This window comes from Clupea harengus, chromosome 18 (assembly GCF_900700415.2).
Source record: "Clupea harengus chromosome 18, Ch_v2.0.2, whole genome shotgun sequence".
Classification (NCBI taxonomy): domain Eukaryota; kingdom Metazoa; phylum Chordata; class Actinopteri; order Clupeiformes; family Clupeidae; genus Clupea; species Clupea harengus.
Window position 1 is genome coordinate 22,319,260 of NC_045169.1, and position 24,066 is coordinate 22,343,325.

Consider the following 24,066-nt stretch of genomic DNA (forward strand, 5'->3'; position numbering starts at 1 on the left):
AGAGAGCGGCTGACTTGGCAGAAAACTTTGTGTCTATTGTCCAAGGGGAAAGAAAGGACATTGGCTCAGTTATCAAGTAGAAATATGATGATACTGTTATTGCCAACCGTAACAGGCCACTGTGTGTATTTGACACGATTGTGTCTTGGCGAGCAAAATGTGGCTGTTCCAGGGCCCTGGACAGACACACACACACACACACACACACACACACACACACGTTCCTCAAAAACAAGGATTTCTTCAAATGTTTCTGCACTGTTCTGCACCCAAGCCCCACATACCACATTAGTGGTTATTCAGTTCAGTCCAACTCAGATGGGTGTGCCTTACAAGTAAAATACAAATAAAATGTGTTTCTTATAAACAGCAACTGGTCTTTTTCTATGTATGTAAAGTTTGTATGTGTAATTTTCATACCCCCTACCCCCACTAGCCATATTGAATAAGACTGAGATGTAAGGACACGTACAATAATCTAGCTAAATATGTAAAATAAATTAGGATTCTTGAATTATAGCCTACACATGGGCTACAGTTAGTCACTGTTAATGAAATAAGATATATGGCTATATATTTACAAGGCTAAATGAATGTAATGCTGTTGCGTTAAGGATAACTTCCTTCTAACAGTAATTTCAGCTGCGACCCCAGTTGAAAGTGCATCTGCAACAAGTCAGAATATTTTCACATCAAGTGTTAGGCCATGCATTAATAGTTCTCATTAATGCTGAGTATAGGTCAGGTGGGTTGCTGCCTACAGTTGTAATGGCCTATTCATGTGTTCACAGCAAGCAGAAAAAAAGGCTGAGCTTGTTAAAACTGAAGGAGGGCCACCTGCTGCTACATTTCCACGGGCATACGGGTTAGCCATTGCAAACAACACAGGAAGGACTTTTTCAGAGGACTTTTTCACCAAACCGTGCGGCCCTCATCCCCAATCCAGAAACTATTACAGAAATGTTTTATGACTATGATGGGACGGCTTTGAATTGACAGAACCTGAGATACACGACGGCAAAATCCACCTGGACCTGGTGTGATCAGTGAGACGATATGGTAGGCCACCGCATGAGGGAGACGCCGTGTCGACAACAGCTGGGCAGAAAAGCGAGGAGGAAAGTGATGTCACAATCAGACCACACGTGGGCGCTCCATGGCTTAATGCACTGATTTGAAAGCTGGAAGCAGCATCGGGTGACCGGTTCTCGAATGTTGGTTGACTGTTGGAAAGTTGGTTTTCTAGACTCGTGATAACACACATTTATTTACCTGTTACCTTGATATTGTATTTACATCAGAATATGTATTGTGAAAGTCAGCTCAAGTTATAACTCAAGGTAGTCTATAACAGAAATGGACCAGCATTGAAAGTGGAAACGCATGCACAAGTTTGTAGTTTACTGTCGCCTATTTATAGAGATTTAATGTGGTGATGGTGGTTTATGGTGAACATAAAAAAGATAATGAGGCAAAACATGAAGTAAAGTAAACCTGTCGGAAGTGGTCTTCCCCTCTGTATCTAACGCCCTCCCCCTCCCACCCGCTGTAGCCTACTGTGAGAAAGCAGAAGCGTCTCAACTGATTAAAGCCGCGTACACCTTCAGAGTCAGCGTGGGCTGGAGAGATCTGGCCAGAAGGAACCATCGAAAGACCGACCCGCATGAAGAATTACTTTAACATTTACCAGAGGCTGTGTACATATGTTAATACGTTTTCATTTGAACTTGGTCGTATGACATGGCAACGATGATGTCGAGAGGCCGAATGAATAGCGTCCAATGAGAATGTCATTCGCGGTCAATCACAGCTGCAACTAATAGATGAATCGTTACCTGTTGGACTTGCAAAGGTAAGAAACTAATCAAGACTATTGCATTCTGTTATTATCAGAGGGCCTACTACAAAGACATCGTTGTGTTCCATGTGATTTTCAATAATTTAAGTATTAAGAGCATACTGTATAATAATGTTTAGCTATTATGACATGGAAGTGTTTGTATGTAAAGTATTCTTTCTTTATTACGTAAGTGCTGGCCTTGTGAAGCCTCATACAGGATGTTATTGCTCTCTCAAGTCTCTGTTTCAGAGCAGCAGTAGCTGCAGCAACAGCCACATATAGCCTATATCAACTCATGTTCTGCGCTCCTGTAGGTATGACTGACACCAGTGACATTCAGTCCCCCCCCCCCTATACATGACATGGACTGTGTACAGGATGTAACCTTCGGAGATATTTTATGGTATTTTTATGATGTAGGAGGTCTCACGGCGCAGCGTTCTGGACCTTGTACTCCTTAGGCTCTCCTCTGATTACAGTCCTGTCTGCTGTCACCAATCATGTGGACGGCCCTCGAGCCCTCCCTTTGAGCGTGACTGTTCTCCTTCGCTATCTCCACTGTCTTATCTTCTCATTGTTTATCTGTCCATCCAGGTAGAGCTTTTCTCGTTTTCTCCAGTGTCCTCCACTATTTCTCTCACACACACACACACAATCTCTCTCTCTCACAAACACACATACAGTTTTGTGATTATTTTCAAGAGTAGATCAACCCTAAGAGTTGAAATGTGTGTGTGTTTGCATGCTTGTCAGTAGGCAGACAGCATTACACTCCACTGTCTTCTTTGGATGACGACCTCAACAAACGTGTATTTTTGCAGGCCAAGATGTGTATTGTTGCGTCTCGTATGCCTTTCTGAGTCCTATGCCTTCTGTGGTCACTGAAAATGCCACATTTTCACCATGTGTTGCGGTCATCTGTGCACTAATGTTTGTTATAATGGATTTTCCCTTGGGTGACCGACGCTCTACGTAACTCATAGAAAATGATGAGCGTGCACCCAGGAATGATCCAAACCACTCAAAGCCTGACGTACTCTTGTGAACCGGTATCTTGGTCACGGCACATGGTGTTCTATAACAGGGAGCCTAGGGTTCTGGTTGTAGTGGAGAACACTGATACCGCTTAACTCTGGAGAGCGTCCAGTCCATTCATAAGGTGCTGACGGGTCTGCACTACATCCAGGACAAGATCCTTATCACGTCAGGACCAGATCCTAGCCAATGTCTGTGACTCTCTGGACTTGATTAGTATGCCTCACCAAGTGCAGTTCTGCAAACAGCCTCTAGCTTCCTTATGAACCGTGCGAAGCACATGACTGAGAGTGCAACTTGCTGACACCAGGAAGAGTGCCGTGCGTGCGTGTGTGTGTGTGTGTGTGTGTGTGTGTGTGTGTGTGTGTGTGTGTGTGTGTGTGTGTGTGTCTGTGTGTCAGTCAGTCAGTCAGAGAGTGAGTGAGAGTGTGTGTGTGTGTGTGTGTGTGGGTGGTGAATGAGCAAGTGAATGAGTCAGTTGTGTTTGTGTGTGTGGGAGACTGCATGTGTGTGTTCAGTAATTTAGCCCTCTAAATCTTTGTAACCCTTTGGACTTTTTGTTATCAGTCCTGACACTATGGAAATGAGAATAAAGGAACGGCTCTGTAAACAGAATTTTTTTTACTAGAGAATAACGGAGTGGCGTTCAGTGTGTTTGTGATGCAGACTCTGTATCCATCTATGCCCATGTACCCAACCGTGAAAAGCCATTTACCCAAGCCACTAATGGTTCTCAAATAGCCATCTGGAGGAAATGGCAATAAACTGTGTCTATGTTTGTCTGTCAAGCTAACAGGGAAAATAAGTACTTTTCCAGGTATTCCGTGTACCAGAAATATAATTACATAGAGCTTCATTTAAATGACTCTTAATGAACTGTGTTTCTATCTCTATTCTGGTCCACAGATGATATCGTAACCACGCAAGCTGAAGCTGACAACTGACCACTGAGACTGTTGCAGGCAAGACTCTTTTCTGAGTGACAGCTATTTGGACCAATAGCAATACCCTGAACTAGTATATAACCACTAATCGGACCAATCCCCATCACGCATCCCATCCGTTCCACTTGGACTCATGGCGTCTTACAGTCCCGCCCTGACACAGGAAGAGTCACCGGCGGAGATGACCAATGGCACGGGCCCATTGAAGTCAGCTGACTCCCAGGACTGCATGAAGCTGAAGAAGGAGATCTCTCTGCTGAACGGCGTGTGCCTGATCGTGGGCAACATGATCGGCTCGGGCATCTTCGTGTCTCCCGTGGGCGTGCTCATGTACAGCGGCTCGTACGGGCTGTCGCTGGTCATCTGGGCCATCGGCGGCGCCTTCTCCGTGTTCGGCGCCCTCTGCTACGCCGAGCTGGGCACCACCATCACCAAGTCGGGCGCCAGCTACGCCTACATCCTGGAGGCGTTCGGCGGCTTCCTGGCCTTCATCCGCCTGTGGACGTCGCTGCTCATCATCGAGCCCACCAGCCAGGCGGTCATCGCCATCACCTTCTCCAACTACATGGTGCAGCCCATCTTCCCCACCTGCATCGCCCCCTACGCTGCCAACCGACTGCTGGCCGCAGCGTGCATCTGTAAGTGCTGTGGTGTGTGTGTGTGTGTGCGTGTGTATGTGTGTGTCAAGGCCTCAACTTGAATGTGAGTCAGGAGTGTGTGTGTGTTTGTATCAGAGCCGCTGAAAATGAATGGGGAATGTAAGTATGTGAGGGTTTGTTTGTGTGTTTCTCGTGAGGGCCTCTGAAAATGAATGGTGAGTGTGTGCGTATCCATGTCTGTGTTTCATTACAACTTACTCCAAACATGGTGAATCTCTTTAGATTTGATTGAATAGTCAGAAGGCAGGATTGCATCATGGGGAAAAAAACACCCGGTGGGAGGGATGAATGTGAGACTGACCGTCTTTTGTTTCACATGTGGTACTTAATGAGTGACTTGGCTTTAAATTAAATAAATAAACTGCTCATTGTGTGACCCCTTGTACACACAATATTCTTTAAGATTCGGTCACAGCTTCACATCTGATATGACCTGATATGACCTGTACCCACACTCGATTGGCCCAAATCCTCAAAAGAGGAAGTGATGTAGCACTCCAGAGAGGCAGAGATAGGTCAGCACAAAGGCAGAGTCACACAGGAGGAAGTGGGCTGGAAGTTGATTGCACAAACCCTCCACTCAACGCAGACCCTGTGCAGTGAAAGGCCTGGTTATGTTTTACTTATACACCTGAGGGCATACATACTATAGAACCTAGTACACGCCATACATACTATTGAACCTAGTACACGCCATACATACTATAAAACCTAGTACACGCCATACATACTATAGAACCTAGTACACACCATACACATTGTAGGGGCCAGTATAGGCTATATCCACAATCGAACCCAGTGTAGGCTATATAAGTGTAGAACTCTGTGTAGGCTATATAACTGTAGAATAATGTGTAGGCTATACACAGTACATAACTCGGTGTAGGCTATATACACTACATAATGCAATAACAACAACAACAACAATAATAATAATGATAAATAAATCCATACATACAACATACAACACCATGAAAGTGCTCTGAAATGTCATAGTACTGTGTGCTATCTTCACTCTGCCGTGTCTGTTCCAGTGAACTGTTGGCTTAGTGTTCACAGGCCACTAATCCAGTCCAGGGCAGACCAACAGCCTAATAAAATACAGGTATGTGATCTTTGCAGATAGGTTGCAGATGGCTTAATCACATCTGAAGGGCCCAGGGCTGTAAAGAGAGTTTCTCAACCGCGGAGGCGCCTGCGGAAGAACTGAACAATAAAACCGTGCGGGACAATGATTATGAGGAGTAGAGGAAGAGAGGGAGGGCAACGAGAGAGAGACGGAGAGAGGGATATAGATACAGACACAGACAGAGAGAGAGAAAGAGAGAGAGAGAGAGTGTGTGTGTGAGAGAGAGAGGGTGTGAGAGTGGTGGGAAGAAACCCTCCATGCTTAACTGTGATCATGCCGCGCTGTTGCAATGCAGGAATATGCTGTCCCAACACAGATAGAGCAGGGCAGTAGGAGAGAGAGAGAGAGAGAGAGAAAGAGAAACTGAGGAAAGAGGAACAGACCCCTCAGACAGAAAGCCTCAACGTTGGGATGGGCTGCCTGACTCAGAGAACTGAGGGACAAAAATAAGTCCAACAGATGATCTCTCTATTGCATATATCCCTTCCAACAGATGATCTCTCTATTGCATATATCCCGTACAACAGAAATGAGCTGTTTCAGTGCTTGTACTTGATGGACACCAGGTGGACAGAGAAGAGCAGAAAAACGAGAGGATAGAATCATTTCTACATACAGTACACATCCAATATTCACATGTGCATCCTGAGACGTTTCAGTGTTGTGATGCTGTGAAGGGTAGGAGACTGTTTGAAGGACTTTAGAGAGATGAGAGGATGTAGAAATGTGTGGTGAAAGTGAGAGAAGAGGAGAGAAGAGGAGAGGAGAGGAGAGGAGAGGAGAGGAGAGGAGAGATGAGATGAGGACAGGATAAAGAGAGGAGAGGAGAGGAGAGATGAGGACAGGATAAAGAGAGGAGAGGAGAGGGGAATGAAAGAGGAAGGGGGAGTGATTCACATACAATGCTCACATGACCAACATGATGTATTCCAGTGCTGTGATGGTATGATGGGTAGGGCAGGACCGAGATGAGGGGACGTAGAAACGTGTGATGAAAGTTGGAATAGAGGAGAGGAGAAGGGAGAGAAAGAGGAAGGGAGAGAAAGAGGAGAGGAGAGGAGAAGGGAGAGAAAGAGGAAGAGGAGAGGAGAAGGGAGAGAGAGAGGAGAAGGGAGAGAAAGAGGAAGAGGAAGAGGAGAGGAGAAGGGAGAGAAAGAGGAGAGGAGAAGGGAGAGAAAGAGGAAGAGGAGAGGAGAAGGGAGAGAAAGAGGAAGGGAGAGAAAGAGGAGAGGAGAAGGGAGAGAAAGAGGAGAGGATAAGAGAGAGAAAGAGGAAGGGAGAGAAAGAGGAGAGGAGAAGGGAGAGAAAGAGGAGAGGAGAAGGGAGAGAAAGAGGAAGGGAGAGTCTGGGACCTTCACATGCGCTCAGCAGAAAGGAAACGGCTCACGGCCTCGTGATCTCATGTCTGACACAGGGGTGGTATTCACACACACACTTGAGCTGTGGCTTTCAGACACACTCACACGCATGTACACACACACACACACACACACACACACACACACACACACACACACACACACATTCCTCCCAGATCTGACACAAGTGTGAAACCTGTTTGAGATTGTGTGTGTCCGCTCCAATGGATGATGGACATGAACCACCCCCTCCCGCTTGGAATGAGTCTCCATGCACTCCATGCATTGGGTTCTCTGGTCAGACTAAGGCTTCTAGGGGAAGAGAAGAGGACTGTGGTGGTTGTTTCGCAAGGACATACGATTTCTTGTGGTCTCTTGTGATCATGTGTAGTCTCTCTGTGTTAGTTCAAGGAAAAAGTCATCGCTGACTGCTGGAAAATGTTCTAGAAAAGTAATGTGCCTTTTGTGTACTGGCAAATGCAAATGTAACACACACACACACACACACACACACACACACACACACACACACACACACACACACACAATGAAATTTCGACCACTCACTCTTAAACACACACACACACACACACATAATGTCATTCGCCCACTCGCTCTTAAACACACAGACACACACACATAACTTGTGATTGGCCCACTCACTCCTCCACACACTCAGAGAGTGGGGGAGATAACAGATAAGCAGTCCTTTGAGGAATGAAAACATGCTGATGGTAGCAAGGTAAAGTCCTTGCCACATTAAGACTCTGACCCTTGATCACTAATCACTAATGCAAGAGGCAGAGGAAGTGGAGTATGAACAGGACAACTGCCCAACAATACACACCTCTACACACAGACACGCACACACACGCACACACACGCACACACAGACACGCACACACACAGACACGCACACACACAGACACGCACACACACAGACACGCACACACACAGACACGCACACACACAGACACGCACACACACAGACACGCACACACACAGACACACACCTGCTAATAGACAATATCGAACGAAATGAGCAAATCTATAGGTATGCCCAGTGACTTGCACCCCTCTCTCTCTCTCTCTCCAACCTATTTTTCATAGTCACCCCAACTCTTCTGTCTGAGAAACCCAACTTTTGTAAACACCCACTAGCCTCCTGCCCTCCTGCCCTGCCTGTCAAGCTCAGGGTGGTCCTGTCTTCCCTGAGATGGGCAGAGGCGTCCTTAGGGCATGGGAACACTGGATTTGTTATTCTGCAGAGATCTTCAGACACCTGATCTCTCACTACCCTTTTCACCTGGCAGGGATAGGTTTTCAAAAGAGATCATAACCATCTTGGTATTGACAGAACTAAGGATAGGGGGGGTGGTGGAGGAACGGTATTTTCTACATTCGTCCTCCCCTCTCTGTCTGAGACCAGTAGAGGCTTCCTGAAGGCAGGGGGCGTCGTATTTATTATCCTACCCACTTCACAGCACTGGGATCAGTTTCAAAAAGATATCACAACCATATTGACAGAAGAGAGGACGGGAGGATGTAGAGCAGTGGTAGTTTTGCATTGGTCTACTGAACTGATGCTGAGATGGGCAGAGGCCTGCCACTGTACCCACTGGTGACCTGCCCTCCCCTGTCGAGGTCAGGGCGGTCCCGTTTTCCCTGACGCGGGCAGACGCTTCCTTAAGGAATGGGAACATGGCATGCCATGCCTTGCCACGCCATGCCTTATTATTCTTAGAGATTCCTCAGACACCCTATATCCCACAACCCCTTTCACTGGATAGGGATCTGTTTCAAAAGAGGTCACAAACATCCTGGTCTTGACAGGAGAGACGGGGGTGAGAGGAATGGGTACTTCTGCATTGGGCATCCCTTCCCTTCAAGCATGGGAACACCTTGTGTATTATTCTCTAGAAAACCCTTCAGACAAGTGATCTCTCACTGCCCACTTCACTGGACTGGGGTATGTTTCATGAAGAGATCACAACCGTCCTGGCATTGACGAGAAAAGGCATAGGAGGACGCTAGAGGAATGGCGGGGTAGGACGAGACTGTTAGGCCCACGAGGTTGGAGCGCGTCTGCCTGGGTTTGTGTGAGTCGAGGCGGTGCGGTTCAGTCCTCCGTTTGTGTGTCACGTTTACGACAACATGAAGGTGTAGATTAGAATGCTGCACACTGGGGTTTATGAACTAGAAGAAGCAGAGAGGCTGATAGGGGCACAGAGGAGATAAGGTGTGTTGAGAGAGGCAGGGAAAAAATGGAGCTGGAGATAGCGGCCCGTGACTAGGGCACAGAATGAAGTTATTTGAGGTGTTTGTATGTGTGTGTGTGTGTGTGTGTGTGTGTGTGTGTGCTTGTATGTGTGTGTGTGTGTGAATGTGTTCTTGTGTGTGTGAATGTGTTCTTGTGTGTGTGAATGTGTTCTTGTGTGTGTGAATGTGTTCGTGTGTGTGTGTGTGTGTGTGTGTGTTTGAATGTGTGCTTGTGTGTGTGTTTGAATGTGTGTGTGTGTGTGTGTGTGTGTGTGTGTGTGTGTGTGTGTGCTTGCGTATGCGTATGTTGTGTTCTCTGTGTCAGTATTCTAGAATCATGTTGATGACTGGTCTGTTTTCTGCATTCGTCAGCTTGGTACAGTAGTTCCGTGGTCAATGTTCTTTGTAACTGTGGGACTTTGAGGCAGGTGGCTGTAGATGTTATCAGCAGGTAGTCCGCTGTTCCTTTATCCTTGCCCTTTGGCGGTTCTCCATCAGCTGTTCTTTTCTTCTTTCTCTCTCTATCCCTCTCTCTATCCCACACTCTCTCTGATGTTTCTATTGAGCCAGAGGTTCCCTAACATTTCATGGCAGACCCCCCTTTGACAGAACCCCCATGTTGCAAAGATATATAGCCTCATATAGCCTTTTAATTAAGCTTTTTCTTCAAACATTTTTTTTACATTTGGACAGCTAACATTTTCAAGTTAATTTCATGAACCAGTTAAACTTTTTTTTTTTTCAGACTTTTCATCAACTTGTCTAAAATGGATACAATCTGACTGGATTAAATACAGTTTGAATTGGTTCATGTTAGGCGCCCTGTCCATTTGTATTAATAGTTATAGGCTAGCTATCCCCTCTAACGTATAGGCTAAACAGTAGGCCCTGACCATGTTATACAAGTACTAAGTAGGCTATGAACTCATCATCTATGAACCAAATAGGTTAGTTACAGGGTACTACGCTGTAAGGGCACTGCAATACCTAATTTGACCTGTAGGATTATTCCTTTTTTTCGCCCCCTCAACCCACACCCTGTTTGCTGAGAGTCTGTGACACCCCTGGGGTGCCCGCTTCATACTGTGGGCACCACTGGGTCGAGCTCTATGGGCATGTGCCTCCTCACCTTGACCACGACCTCCGTCATCATCTCACTTTCTGTGAAGGTCATGGTTAATGCAAGCCATTTTCTAACAGTTGGAAATCTCTCTTCTTTCTCTCTCTGTTTCTCTCTTCGTTTCTTTCTCTTCATCTGCCTCTCTCTCCCTCTCTCTTCATCTCCCTCTCTCTTTATTGGCATGACCAGTTTTTTGCATTGCCAAAGCAAAACTTTTAAAAACAGTACAGAGTACGAAATAACTCTCGTGCCCCCCTCTCCTTCTCTCTCTCTCTCTCCTCTCTCTCTCTCTCTCTCTCTCTCCATCGCTGCCCTCTCTCTCTCTCTCCTTCTCCCTCTCTCCCCCCCCCTCTCTCCTTCTCCCTCTCCCTCTCTCCCCCTCTCTCTCTCCTTCTCCCTCTCTCTCTCTCTCTCTCTCTGTCTGTCTCAGCTGTTTCCTCCACCAAAAAACAACCTACAGGAGGGCTGTAGTCAGCAGCTCTGTTTCCCTGATTCGCAGACTTCTTCAAAATACAGACCACGACACACACACACACACACACACACACACACACACACACACACACACACACACACACACACACACACACACACACACACACACACACACATAACCTCACTCATTTACAGACAGAGGGGGGCAGACAGCGAGGGAGAGAATGAGATGGAGAGAGAAACACACACACACACACACACACACACACACGCACACGTACACACACACACACGTACAGACAGAGGGGGGCAGACAGACAAAGAGAGAGAATGAGAGGGAGAGAGAGAGACACACACACACACACACACATTTACAGACAGAGGGGGGCAGGCAGACAGACAGACATACAGACAGACAGACAGACAGACAGACAGACAGACAGGCAGACAGGCAGAGAGAGAGAGGTACTGAGAAACACACACACACACACACACACACACACACACACACACACACACACATAACCTCACTCATTTACAGACAGAGGGGGGCAGACAGCGAGGGAGAGAATGAGATGGAGAGAGAAACACACACACACACACACGCACACGTACACACACACACGTACAGACAGAGGGGGGCAGACAGACAAAGAGAGAGAATGAGAGGGAGAGAGAGACACACACACACACACACACACACACACACACATTTACAGACAGAGGGGGGCAGGCAGGCAGGCAGGCAGGCAGACAGACAGACAGACAGACAGACAGACAGACAGACAGACAGACAGACAGACAGACAGACAGACAGACAGACAGGCAGAGAGGTACTGAGAAACACACACGTACACACACACACACACACACACGTACACACACACCTACAGACAGAGGGGGGCAGACAGACAAAGATAGAGAATGAGAGGGGGAGAGAGAGAGAGAGAGACACACACACACACACACACATTTACAGACAGAGGGGGGCAGACAGACAGACAGGCAGAGAGAGAGGGGCACTGAGAAACACGCACACACACACACACACACACACGCACTCACACATTCACCTACTCACCTACAGACAGAGGGGGGCAGACAGACAGACAGACAGACAGACAGAGAGACAGAGAGACAGAGAGAATGAGAGAATGAGAGGGAGAGACACACACACACACCTACAGACTGAGGGGGGAGCAGGCAGAGAGAGGGAGAGGTACTGAGAAACACACACACACACACACACACACTTACAGACAGAGGGTGGCAGAAAGAGAGAGAGAGAGGTACTGAGAAACACACACACACACACACACACACACAAACACACACACACATTCATGCACAGACAGACAGACAGACAGACAGACAGACAGACAGACAGACAGACAGACAGACAGACAGACAGACAGACAGACAGACAGACAGACAGACAGACAGACAGACAGACAGACAGACAGACAGACAGACAGACAGACAGAATGAGAGGGAGACACACACACACACACACACACACACACACACACTCACCTACAGACATAGGGGGAGCAGGCAGAGAGAGGGAGAGGTACTGACCGTGGTTACATGGATTCGAATAACTGCCTTAGTCGGACTGAAATCGCATTATCCATTTCATGTAAGCACCTTAGTCGGATCGTAGTCGGACCGCACATAGTCGGACTAACACCCCTGGATAACTCGATCCAATCCAGTTGATAGTTCGACTATTGCGGCATGTAACGGTGAATTGGATAAGGAACTGGACTTTGCGTCTTTGCGCATGCTTGAGATCCCGCCGCCCTCCTCCCTCCCTCCCTGCCAGGTCGTGACCCGGAAGACGAAAGAGACGATACGTTGTCTCAACTGTTCATACTAATGACACGTTTATTTATGAATATCCTGCAGACTGTCTCACAAGCTTATTCTTGTTGACTATGAACAAACATAACAGAAGAGGTCCGAAGATATGAGTACCTTTACAACCCCTCCTTAAAAACGTATAAGGACGTTCAAATTACGATACTTATGTGGTGCCAGTGTTGACAAAAACGTTGACTGCGACTGTTTGGACAGAGCGCGCTAATTCACCGAACAAATACTTTCATATTAATTTCCCACCACTTGTTAGTCATGTCATCCATTCATATCGATGTGAATCAATCAATACTAATACATCTTTAACTGTGATGTGTTTTTGTTTCATTTCACAACGTATTTACTGTATAATCAACGATAGCAGGTGCCCGCTTGTAAACAGTCCACATTTTATTTGCTTAAAACACACAGCAGTACTGTCAAATCAGAAAGCAAATCAGCTGTCAAAGGACTGTTACCTGACCAAATACCTTTCAAACTCGGTGATAGTATTCACAACTAATTTGTTCTTCATTCTATCAAATATGATGAAGTGTGGTCCGCGACGGCCACAAGTAAATTATTGCGACATTTCTAACATACAACTCAGAACGAAGAGAACACAGCCAGTAGCCTAATCTAATAAAGAGTTGCCTAATCTATTAACAAGGTCATGGATTGGTGGCTTAAGACAGGAACTATGAAAAGAAAATTAAATGAGAAAGCCTCTAACATAGACAAGGAGAAAGTGGTTCAGCCTCATAGGGCATTATCTCGCCGCGGAGTTGCATTCAAAACACTGTGTTTTTCTCCCGCTGAGACAGCAAGATGATAACTAGGCTATATTCTGTGTTGTGTGACGTTGGATAATGACAGCTTTTAATTATGAAAAGTTGACTACTAGGATGGCTGTATTAATGCCAGTGGGCTAGCCTACTGTTGGTAGTGAAATACTGCGGTCAGTATGCGCATCGTTGTGTTTTGTGATGTCTGTCTGAGTGTGTGATGGGAGTATGAGGCTGTGAGCGAACTATAGTTTGTAACATAACCAAGTCACGCATGGATCAGGGTTCCAGATGCTTTGCCTTGCGCATTGTCATGTCTATAACTAGCCTACTGGTACGTACAAAAGGAGAGCCCGCGAAAATCATGTGTGCGCTAACAATTGTCTGGCGCCAGGTCTTGGGTAGGAGGCATGTTGTTCCGGGGATATTTAGTTAAATGGTCCGCGAATTTTTTTTTTATTGGCTAAGTGGTCCTTGGTCTGAAAAAGTTTGAGAAACACTGCTTTATAGACAATAACGATCATACACTCCCATTGCACTCAAACAACCACACTCAAACGAGGAGATATTGTATCAATTAGCCTATTAAGTAGGCTACTGTATTTATTGATTGCAAAGAGTTCAACGTTACAGCAACATAACTTTGCTCCGGTCGCTAAATCTGATATATCCGTGTGCATCATCGCTCTCCCTCTCTCTCTCTGCCACACCCACCCTGTAACCTACGTGTTTATACATTATAGAAGCAAGACCATTATATTGTAACAAATCACGGAAGCGTGGTATATTTGTTATGGCTTTTTATTAAACACTAAAACACAACACACTGTCACAATGGCACGGGCTTTATGCCCACGAACAGACTGTGCTACCGTCACCCACCTGTATAAGCTCTGTCCCAACACAGAACAACGACATGTAATTAGAACGGTAAGGAACATATAGCCTAGGGAACGTCGTTGAGCGCTAGTGCATCACATAAAGTATAACAGTATGCGCCCGCTGCACGGCATTACGGGGTGACTATGCCGGCACGTTATAATATTCTGGTTTAAAGTTAATGCTTGTGAAATCAGCTGTCACTCGACTATTACCTGACCAATACCTGTCAAACTCGGTCATAGAAAAATATCATGAATGCATATTTATTACAATGGGGAAACTATAAAATCGGAGTACGGACAACTAATGCCCAGCGTTGACGATGCAGATATAGAGCTGGAAACAGCTAAATGAGCTACAGCCCAAATGCAGTGAGCTTTATCAAGCCCTGGAAAGTTCGGCACATTTGCCCGTTTCCACAGCGTCTGCTGAGCGGTCATTCAGTACAATGGGGTGTCTTAAGACATATCTTACGAAGTACGATGACTGACAAAAGACTGACTGGACTTGCTCTTATGAATATTCACACAGATTTGGAAATCGACAGCGAAGAAGTACTTAAACAATTTGATGCAACTGGCAGAAGGGCAATGCGTTTTGGCTGTAACCCATTATTTGCGCGCGTGTGTGTGTGTGAATGTGCATGCGTTTCTCTCGCCTTTTATCTTTCACCTTTGAATAATGTAACTTATAAACACGTTGGCCCAGCAGAAACAAACAAACAACGCGATGGACAACCCAAGAGGCAACACGCATTTCTGGACCGATGAACAGACGCGATTCATGCTCAATCAACTGTTGTTGTTGGTAGTGGTGAAGAGGTCAAGCGGAAATGGCTGTATCACCACTAGTTGTAATGAAAACAGCGCCACCTATCGTATCGGATATGACATGCTTTCGACCAATGATTCGATTTATTCACTGCCATGTATATTGGGATAATAGCACTTCCCCCGAAAGATAGCATAGTCCGACTAAGCAAAGATTCGAATTATACCATCATGTAAACACACTGACTGAGAAACACACACACACACACATTTCTGTTGCAGTACAGATTATTGTCTGTTTTCTTTTCTTTTATTTATCAGAGAGGGGTGGCTGTTTTTTCAGGAGCATGAGACAGAGATGGTGAGAGAGAAAGAGAGGGGTGAAGGAGAGAGAAAGAGAGAGAGAGAGAGAAAGAGAGGGATGAAGGAGAGAAATTAAAGGGTAAGAGAGAGCGGTTTGAGGAGAGAGCAGCGGGCGTCCAGACCTGCCAGGATTAAGTTGGTGTTTTCCCTTCCTGCTCTGATCCTAAAGATGACAGCACCAGCAAGCCTGTGGTGGTGTATTAGGGAGGGGGGGCTCTGTGGTGGTGTATTAGGGAGGGGGGGCTCTCAAGGGCAGGTCTGGGGTCAGGGGGGGGCGTTTGGGGAGTCACATGTCCATGGTGTGTGTGGAGGGGCGCTGAAGGAATGAGCTAAAATCCCTCTGAAAGGCCTCCATCACTTCCATCACCTTACCACATGTTTACTTCAGAAAGACTGCAGTAAGCTTTTGAAACATTTATGGGTACGTATACGTGTGTGTGTGTGTGTGGAGGGTAGTTATGGGATCGCTACATGTGTGTGTGTGTGTGTGTGGAGGGTAGTTATGGGTACGTCTACGTGTGTGTGGAGGGTAGTTATGGGTACGTGTGTGTGTGTGTGTGTGTGTGTGGAGGGTAGTTATTACTCGTACACCCGCATTATGGAATAGTTCACTTAAGTGTGTGTGTGCGCGCGTGTGGATGAGCATTCGTGTGTGTGTGTGTGTGTGTGTGTGTGTGTGTGGGTGCTTGAACCCATTAGTGTGTGTGTGTGTGTGTGTGTTTGATTCTGATCTTGTTTCTTGTTATGTATGTGTGTGTGTGTGTGTGTTTGATCCTGATCTTGTGTGTGTTTAATCCTGATCGTGTGTGTGTGTGTGTGTGTGTGTGTGTGTGTTTAATCCTGATCTTGTTATGTGTGTTCTTACTCTCTCCCTCAGGCTTGCTGACCTTTGTGAACTGTGCGTATGTGAAGTGGGGGACGAGAGTTCAGGACTTCTTCACCTACGCCAAGGTCATCGCCCTTATCGCCGTCATCATCACAGGACTGGTCAAGATCGGACAGGGTACTCTTCCACCCTTTCTCTCCATCTCTACCTCTCTCTTCCACCCTTTCTCTCTCTTTTCCTCACATTATCTTTGTGTCTCTCTATCCCTCCCTCATTCTATCTCTGTTTTTTCTTCTTTCTATCACACTTGCTACTATCATAGCATGTTTATGATTGTGTGTGTGTATGTTCATATCTGACTGTCTATTTGTGTGTGTGTGTGTGTGTGTGTGTGTGTGTGTGTGTGTGTGTGTGTGTGTGTGTGTGTGTGTGTGTGTGTGTGTGTGTGTGCGCGCGTGTGTGTGTGCGCCGTCTCAGGTCAAACTCAGAACTTTGAGGACATGTTTGAGGGCTCGTCTCAGGACCCGGGGGCCATTGCTCTGGCCCTGTACTCCGCCCTCTTCTCCTACTCCGGCTGGGACACCCTCAACTTCGTCACTGAGGAGATCAAGAACCCCGAGAGGTGAGCGTCCGCACCGAAGGTTCAGTTCGCGCCGACACTTTAAAACAGGCGAAAGACCACTGGGCGAACTTAACGCATCTGAAAAATACATCAGTGAAACAAACTTCGGCATATTGAAGCCTATGATATTATTAAAAGAACTGGTAAACTTTTCATGGTGACTGTTGAATTTGCTGCCATGAATGCTGTTATCCCGTGCAGCCTTGTCCACTCAAACATGCAGCCTTGTCCACTCAAACATGCAGCCTTGTCCACTCAAACATGCAGCCTTGTCCACTCAAACGTGCAGCCTTGTCCACTCAAACGTGTAGCCTTGTCCACTCAAACGTGCAGCCTTGTCCACTCAAACGTGTAGCCTTGTCCACTCAAACGTGCAGCCTTGTCCACTCAAACTTGTAGCCTTGTCCACTCAAACGTGCAGCCTTATCCACTCAAACATGCAGCCTTGTCCATGAATTGTGTATCAAGTATAGATCATTGCGGACACTTTCCCTTGACCTCTGGCAGGAAGGACGAGATGCATTTCTGGAGAGGCGAAACTGAAACTCTTTCCTTCTGTGTGTCAGTCAGTGTGTAGCCTTGAGATCAAAGGTGATGGTGTTCATCTTCTTCTGCTTGAGCTGAAGAGACACATGAGGGAGGAAGGTGGTGGAGTGGGTCCTGCTCACCCAAGAATGGAATGGAATGAGATGTGTGTGTGTGTGTGTGTGTCTGTGTGGGAGTGTGTGAGTGTGTGTCAGTGTGTGGTGATCCACTCCGCTGACTGAAAAATGAAACACCTACCGTGTGATAGGCTCACAAGAGCACTGGGGGGTTCTTAGAGTCTTCATAGGATTAGAGACCTGTTACCGCCCCCCCCCCCCCCCAAACACACACACACACACACATAGGCATCCAAACTATAAACCCATCACAAGCACCCCCCTATTTCTTTTTTCATTCTGCTATGTCAACGTAAAGCTGGGAGGAGAGCTTTGTCTTTTTCACCTGTTTTCTCTCGCCTGACTCCGCCTGGTGGTTGTCTGTGGTCATTGCAGGAACTTGCCCCTATCTATTGCCATATCGATGCCCATCGTCACGGTGATCTACATCCTGACCAATGTGGCTTACTACGCCGTGCTGCCCATTCAAGCCATTCTGGACAGTGATGCAGTGGCTGTGGTAAGTAGATTTAGGCCTAGTCCACACGTGTATTTACTCACTCTGTAAAAAAACTAAAAAAAAAACTTTCCACACAACATTCGTTTAACAAAATATCTCCGTAGATATTACATTCTTTCATCAGTTTGAATAATTTTCCTTTGATGGCTGTGCTTCAGAGGAGTAAACATAATCTGGTCTCAGTCTTTAAGTCCAAAAGCCCTGGAGGAATGCAGACGGGATGAATATAACTGAACCCGTAAATGACCTGACATGACTGCATGTTCAAATTACCCCTCATTAAAACAGGACGAGATATCAGAGGTCATGATATCTAAAGTACATTTATATGCACTGCACCTGAGTACTCACCTTTGGCATTCGGGATCTGACGGGTGGCTTATTCTGCGATTAAGCAATGTATTGTACATACTTAAAGTAACAATATGTAGCAATTTTACCTTAAAATAACAGCTTGAAAAAAAATTACTTTTAATATGGAGAAAGGCCTCTCCGCCATTGCCATCGGGGGTCTGTAGGGAAAATACTGCGGTATGTAAGATTTCTGGAGCCGCCCGGTCCTTTGTGTCTGAGCATGCGCGACTAGGATCGGGTAGTGACAGTCACTATCGGAACAGCTTTTACTCGTTGGCTGAAGAGCTGAAAGACACATTTGGATACAAGTTCGATTCAGAGCTAGCCATCTTTTCTTGACTGTGTTAGCAAAGTTGTTGACTCGCTAGTTTGTCATAAACGAGGAAAGCAAATTTCAACATGTTTCGCCACTAAGGGGAGCTCCAAGCCAAAAACTCCTTAGTGCTGCTTTAGGTGGTTTGCTCCTTGAATCTGACGTGTGTTGTGTTGTTGTGTGTTGTGTTGGTCAGACGTTTGCGGATCGTGTGTTTGGGGTGATGAACTGGACCATCCCTCTGGCTGTGGCCTTGTCCTGCTTTGGAGGACTCAACGCCTCCATCCTCGCTGCCTCAAGGTGAGCGCCACCTGCATACCATAGAATACTATACACTCTATATACCATAGAATACTATACACTCTATATAGAGTAGAATACTATACACTCTATATACCATAGAATACTATACACCCTATATACCATAGAATACTATGCACTCTATATACCGTAGAATACTATACACTCTGTATACGGTTGAATACTATACACTCTATATACGGTAGAATACTATACACTCTATATAGGGTAGAATACTATACACACTATATACGGTAGAATACTATACACACTATATACGGTAGAGAACTATACACTCTATATAGAGTAGAATACTATACACTCTATATACGGTAGAATACTATACACTCTATATACCATAGAATACTATACACACTATATACCGTAGAATACTATACACACTATATACCGTAGAATACTATACACTCTATATAAGGTAGAATACTATACACTCTATATACGGTAGAATACTATACACTCTATATACGGTAGAATACTATACACTCTATATACCGTAGAATGCTATACACTCTATATAGAGTAGAATACTATACACTCTATATACCATAGAATACTATACACTCTATATACCGTAGAATACTATACACACTATATACGGTAGAGGACTATACACACTATATACGGTAGAGGACTATACACTCTATATACGGTAGAATACTATACACTCTATATACCATAGAATACTATACACTCTATATACCGTAGAATACTATACACTCTATATACCGTAGAATACTATACACTCTATATACCGTAGAATACTATACACACTATATACGGTAGAATACTATACACTCTATATAGAGTAGAATACTATACACTCTATATAGAGTAGAATACTATACACTCTATATAGGGTAGAATGATATACACTCTATATACGGTAGAGGACTATACCCACTATAGTAGACGATGCACTTTATCCTCTACATCAACATACCCCACAGCAGCTGATTCCTAATTCTGGCCCGGTTGTGACCCAAAGGTGGCAAGGCTGGGTTTGCACCCGAGTCAGGCTTTAACCTGGAGCTGTTATTACCACTTTCATCACTATCATCATCATGTCATGATCAGCCTCATTGGTGCCAGTTGCCTTTTGGAGCTCGTCTTCAGCGATAGAATCAACACACAGATCCTTTGTCGTGCATGTTTGATGTGTCTGTAGAACTTATCAATTCATCATTTTGTTTGGGGTGTGTGTGTGTGTGTGTGTGTGTGTGTTATGCATGTATGAATGCATGTGCATTTGTGTGTGTGTGTGTGTGTGTGTGTGTGTGTGTGTGTGTGTGTGTGTGTGTGTGTGTGTGTGTGTGTGGTCCTATAGGCTGTTCTTCGTGGGCTCCAGAGAGGGCCAGCTGCCAGACTACCTGTGCATGATTCACGTCCATCGTTACACCCCCATCCCAGCTCTCCTCTTCAATGTCAGTCCCCTCATACAACCATAACATCTGTTGTGTGTGTGTGTGTGTGTGTGTGTGTGTGTGTGTGTGTGTGTGTGTGTGTGTGTGTGTGTGTGTGTGTGTGTGTGTGTGTGTGTGTGTGTGTGTGTGTGTGTGTGTGTGTGTGTGTGTGTGTGAGCGAGAGAGAGACATAGTAAAGTGTCACTGTCATTCCTGGGCATCTGTTTGGGTTAGTGTTTATTTAAAAACAACGACAACAACAATCTGTCACATTATCCACTCATGCAACTGACTTGCATATCACTGCGTCAACCGATAATTGCATATGCAGTTTCATTTTACAAACACAGATTAACCTACGACGTAGCTGGTTTTTCATGGATGGCACTCAATGCTCGATTACGTGCTGCTAACTTCACACTTTTGCACAGTAGTGCCCCCTGCTGTTCACTTAAAGAATAGCATTACTGTAACCACAGCAGTTGACAACCAATCAATCTTCTCGAAGGAGTTTATCTTTATTAGTGTGTCTGTTTTTCTATGGCCCAAGCTAAGTCAGGGTCACACAGGTAGAGTGTGTGAGTGTGTGAGTGTGTGAGTGTGTGTGTGAGTGTGTGAGTGTGGCTATAACTGTATCTGAAGCCATGTTGCTGGCCTCCAGGGTGCGATGGCACTGGTGTACCTGTGTGTGGAGGACATCTTCAAGCTGATCAACTACTACAGCTTCAGCTACTGGTTCTTCGTGGGCCTCTCCATCCTGGGTCAGCTCTACCTGCGCTGGAAGCAACCTGACCGGCCGCGGCCACTCAAGGTAATCACAGTCATCGATCACACGACAAACCAGTCTAAGTACATGCTTACAGCCGCACCGATCAGAAGATATGTTTAAAGGTACACAAGTTAAACTATCTGTTGAACTTTATATTTTTCAAATTGCCTGTTTAAAGGTAAATCAATCAAACTAGGTAGATGAAATAAATCAAAGGCTGAATAAATGAACTACATGTCACAAGGTAATAATACTTCTCAAACCTGATGTTATAACTATGCAATACACTTCCTATCACAAACACGGTAGTAGGAAGTTCTGTCTTGACAGGAATCAAAATATTAGACACACACACACACACACAGATCCAATGCTTCAAATGTCCAGTCGTAAATGCATCACAATACCTCAACACACACACATCAAATCACATTGGATTTGCCCTTATCCATAAGAAACAGTAAAACTGCATGTAATCTCAATATGTAATTTCCCCACATTCAACACCCATTTAAAAGGGTCCTTGTAACAGTAGCCAGCGGATACAGTGCTGTGCAGTGAGTAAACCTCACTCCCTGACACCTTAAAGAGACGTGTGTGTGCGTGTGTGCGTGTGTGTGTGTGTGTGTGTGTGTGTGTGTGTGTAGTGAGTAAACCTCACTCCCTGGCACCTTAAAAAGACGTGTGTGTGTGTGTGTGTGTGTGTGTGTGTGTGTGCAGTGAGTAAACCTCACTCCCTGACACCTTAAAGAGACGTGTGTGTGTGTGTGTGTGTGTGTGTGTGTGTGTGCGCAGTGAGTAAACCTCACTCCCTGACACCTTAAGAGACGTGCTTGTGTGTGTGTGTGTGTGTGTGTGTGTGTGTGTGTGTGCAGCGAGTAAACCTCACTCCCTGACACCTTGAGAGACGTGTGTGTGTGTGTGTGTGTGTGTGTGTGTGTGTGCGCGCAGTGAGTAAACCTCACTCCCTGACACCTTAAGAGACGTGCTTGTGTGTGTGTGTGTGTGCATGTGTGCGTGCGTGCACAGTGAGTAAACCTCACTCCCTGATGCCTTGAGAGACGTGCTTGTGTGTGTGTGTGTGTGTGTGTGCATGTGTGCGTGCGTGCACAGTGAGTAAACCTCACTCCCTGATGCCTTGAGAGACATGCTAGTGTGTGTGTGTGTGTGTGTGTGTGTGTGTGTGTGTGTGTGTGTGCGCGCAGTGAGTAAACCTCACTCCCTGACACCTCAAGAGACGTGTGTGTGTGTGTGTGTGTGTGTGTGTGTGTGTGTGTGTGTGCAGTGAGTAAACCGCACTCCCAGACACCTCAAGAGACATCCTAGCGACTGACGCTAGCACCCATGGGTTTTAGTCTGCTTACTCGCACAGCCGCCTCCAGTGCCCAAGGTTGTGAGTTTGAGTCCAGTGTGGGGACTGTGGTGGTTGTCTGCACAATGCAGGTTACATCCTTACCACTGCTCCAACCACTGTGGCAGGGTATACAGACCTCACACATTTGCCCTACTCAGATAGGGTATACAGACCACACACATTTGGCCTTGTTATTGACTCTTGTTTTTTGTCTTCTGCTTCCAGCTCAGCCTCATCTTCCCCATCGTCTTCTGCATGTGCACCGTCTTCCTGGTGGTTGTGCCCCTCTACAGTGACACCGTCAACTCCCTGATTGGCATTGGTATCGCCCTATCGGGAGTGCCAGTCTACTTCCTCTGCTGCAAAACTCCCGCCCACAAGCGGCCAATGTGGCTTCGCAAGTTTATTGGTAGGAGCCTAGTAAATGTGTTCATACGTTCCCACAGGTTCATGTACATTTAATAAAGGGTGTATGAAGTGTGTGTGTGTGTGTATATATATATATATATATATATATATATATATATATATATATATAGCAGGCCTACTTTAAATATATATATATATATATATATATTTAAAGTAGGCCTGCTTTAGACACTGAAAATGTAGATTTATTTAGACTGACAGCTGTTCATATGTAGACTTAGCTAAATGATTATTAAATGATAATTTTCTCTCTCTCACTCACTCTCCCTCTTCTCCGTAGCTTCCTCTGGCATTCTGATCCAGAAGGTGTGCTACTCCGTGCTGACAGAGATGGACGTAGACGAACCGAAGACGGACTAAGACTCAGCATGTCCGCACAGGAACTCGTGTCCTCTGGCCTCTCAGACTGAAACTGGAAAAGCCATTGGTCGATCGCCATAAAACACTCAACTCACAGCCAATCAGAAACCTCTTTGGTCCATGGTCATGCAACACCTGTCTCACACACAACCAACCAACCAATCACAAACTCTTTTGGTCAATGGCCAAGCAACACTCCACACGCACAACCAACCAATCACAGACTCTTTTTGTCAGTGGCCAAGCAACCCGTCAGGTTACTAAAAGTGACAAATGTTCAAAGGACACCTGAAAGACTGTAACAGGATGACTCGTCATGGGACGCACATGGAGAGACTTTCTGATTCTGTGTAAACCCATGAAAGCATTATATACCATTTTATATTTAATTATTTTTCAGAACTAACTGTAGACAATGATGGGAAGGAAATGAAATGTTGACAATGACATTTTGAAGGATCTAGCATTTGGAGAAAGTATAGTTTAAAACATAGCACTAGTACGAATACCTGTGTAAGGTATGGAGGAAAAATACAGTGGGCATTATTAAATGTTATAAGACAAAACAGTTTTACAGTTCACATTATTTAAGTCTGAAAATGTGCCAAAGGCTGAGGTGACTTTTGATAGATGGGATTTGTAGTTAAAGTTAAACATTCCATTTCATAATAATAATAATAATAATAATAAAGACACTGGTTACCAAACATCTAATAAGGGG

General features: G+C 45.5%; 1 protein-coding gene across 1 annotated transcript; it reads left to right on the forward strand.

The window, feature by feature from the left end:
• The first annotated feature begins 1,520 nt into the window (after positions 1–1,520).
• On the forward strand, positions 1,521–23,911 carry slc7a7 (solute carrier family 7 member 7). Its single transcript, XM_031584877.2, has 10 exons — positions 1,521–1,852; positions 3,782–4,457; positions 16,314–16,439; positions 16,740–16,884; positions 17,922–18,045; positions 18,909–19,012; positions 20,358–20,454; positions 21,095–21,244; positions 22,782–22,965; positions 23,266–23,911. Exons 2-10 carry the CDS (start codon positions 3,953–3,955, stop codon positions 23,343–23,345), a joined length of 1,515 nt encoding a protein of 504 aa, XP_031440737.1. The 5' UTR covers positions 1,521–1,852; positions 3,782–3,952; the 3' UTR covers positions 23,346–23,911.
• Positions 23,912–24,066: the final 155 nt, after the last annotated feature.

What these genes read in the sequence shown, in the direction of transcription:
- slc7a7 (XM_031584877.2), top strand. Translation starts at nt 3,953, where the DNA reads ATGGCGTCTTACAGTCCCGCCCTGACACAGGAAGAGTCACCGGCGGAG. An exon ending in GCTGGCCGCAGCGTGCATCT is followed by an intron (nt 4,458 to 16,313) that starts GTAAGTGCTGTG and finishes TCTCTCCCTCAG; the next exon opens with GCTTGCTGACCTTTGTGAAC. An exon ending in TCCATCCTCGCTGCCTCAAG is followed by an intron (nt 19,013 to 20,357) that starts GTGAGCGCCACC and finishes GTGGTCCTATAG; the next exon opens with GCTGTTCTTCGTGGGCTCCA.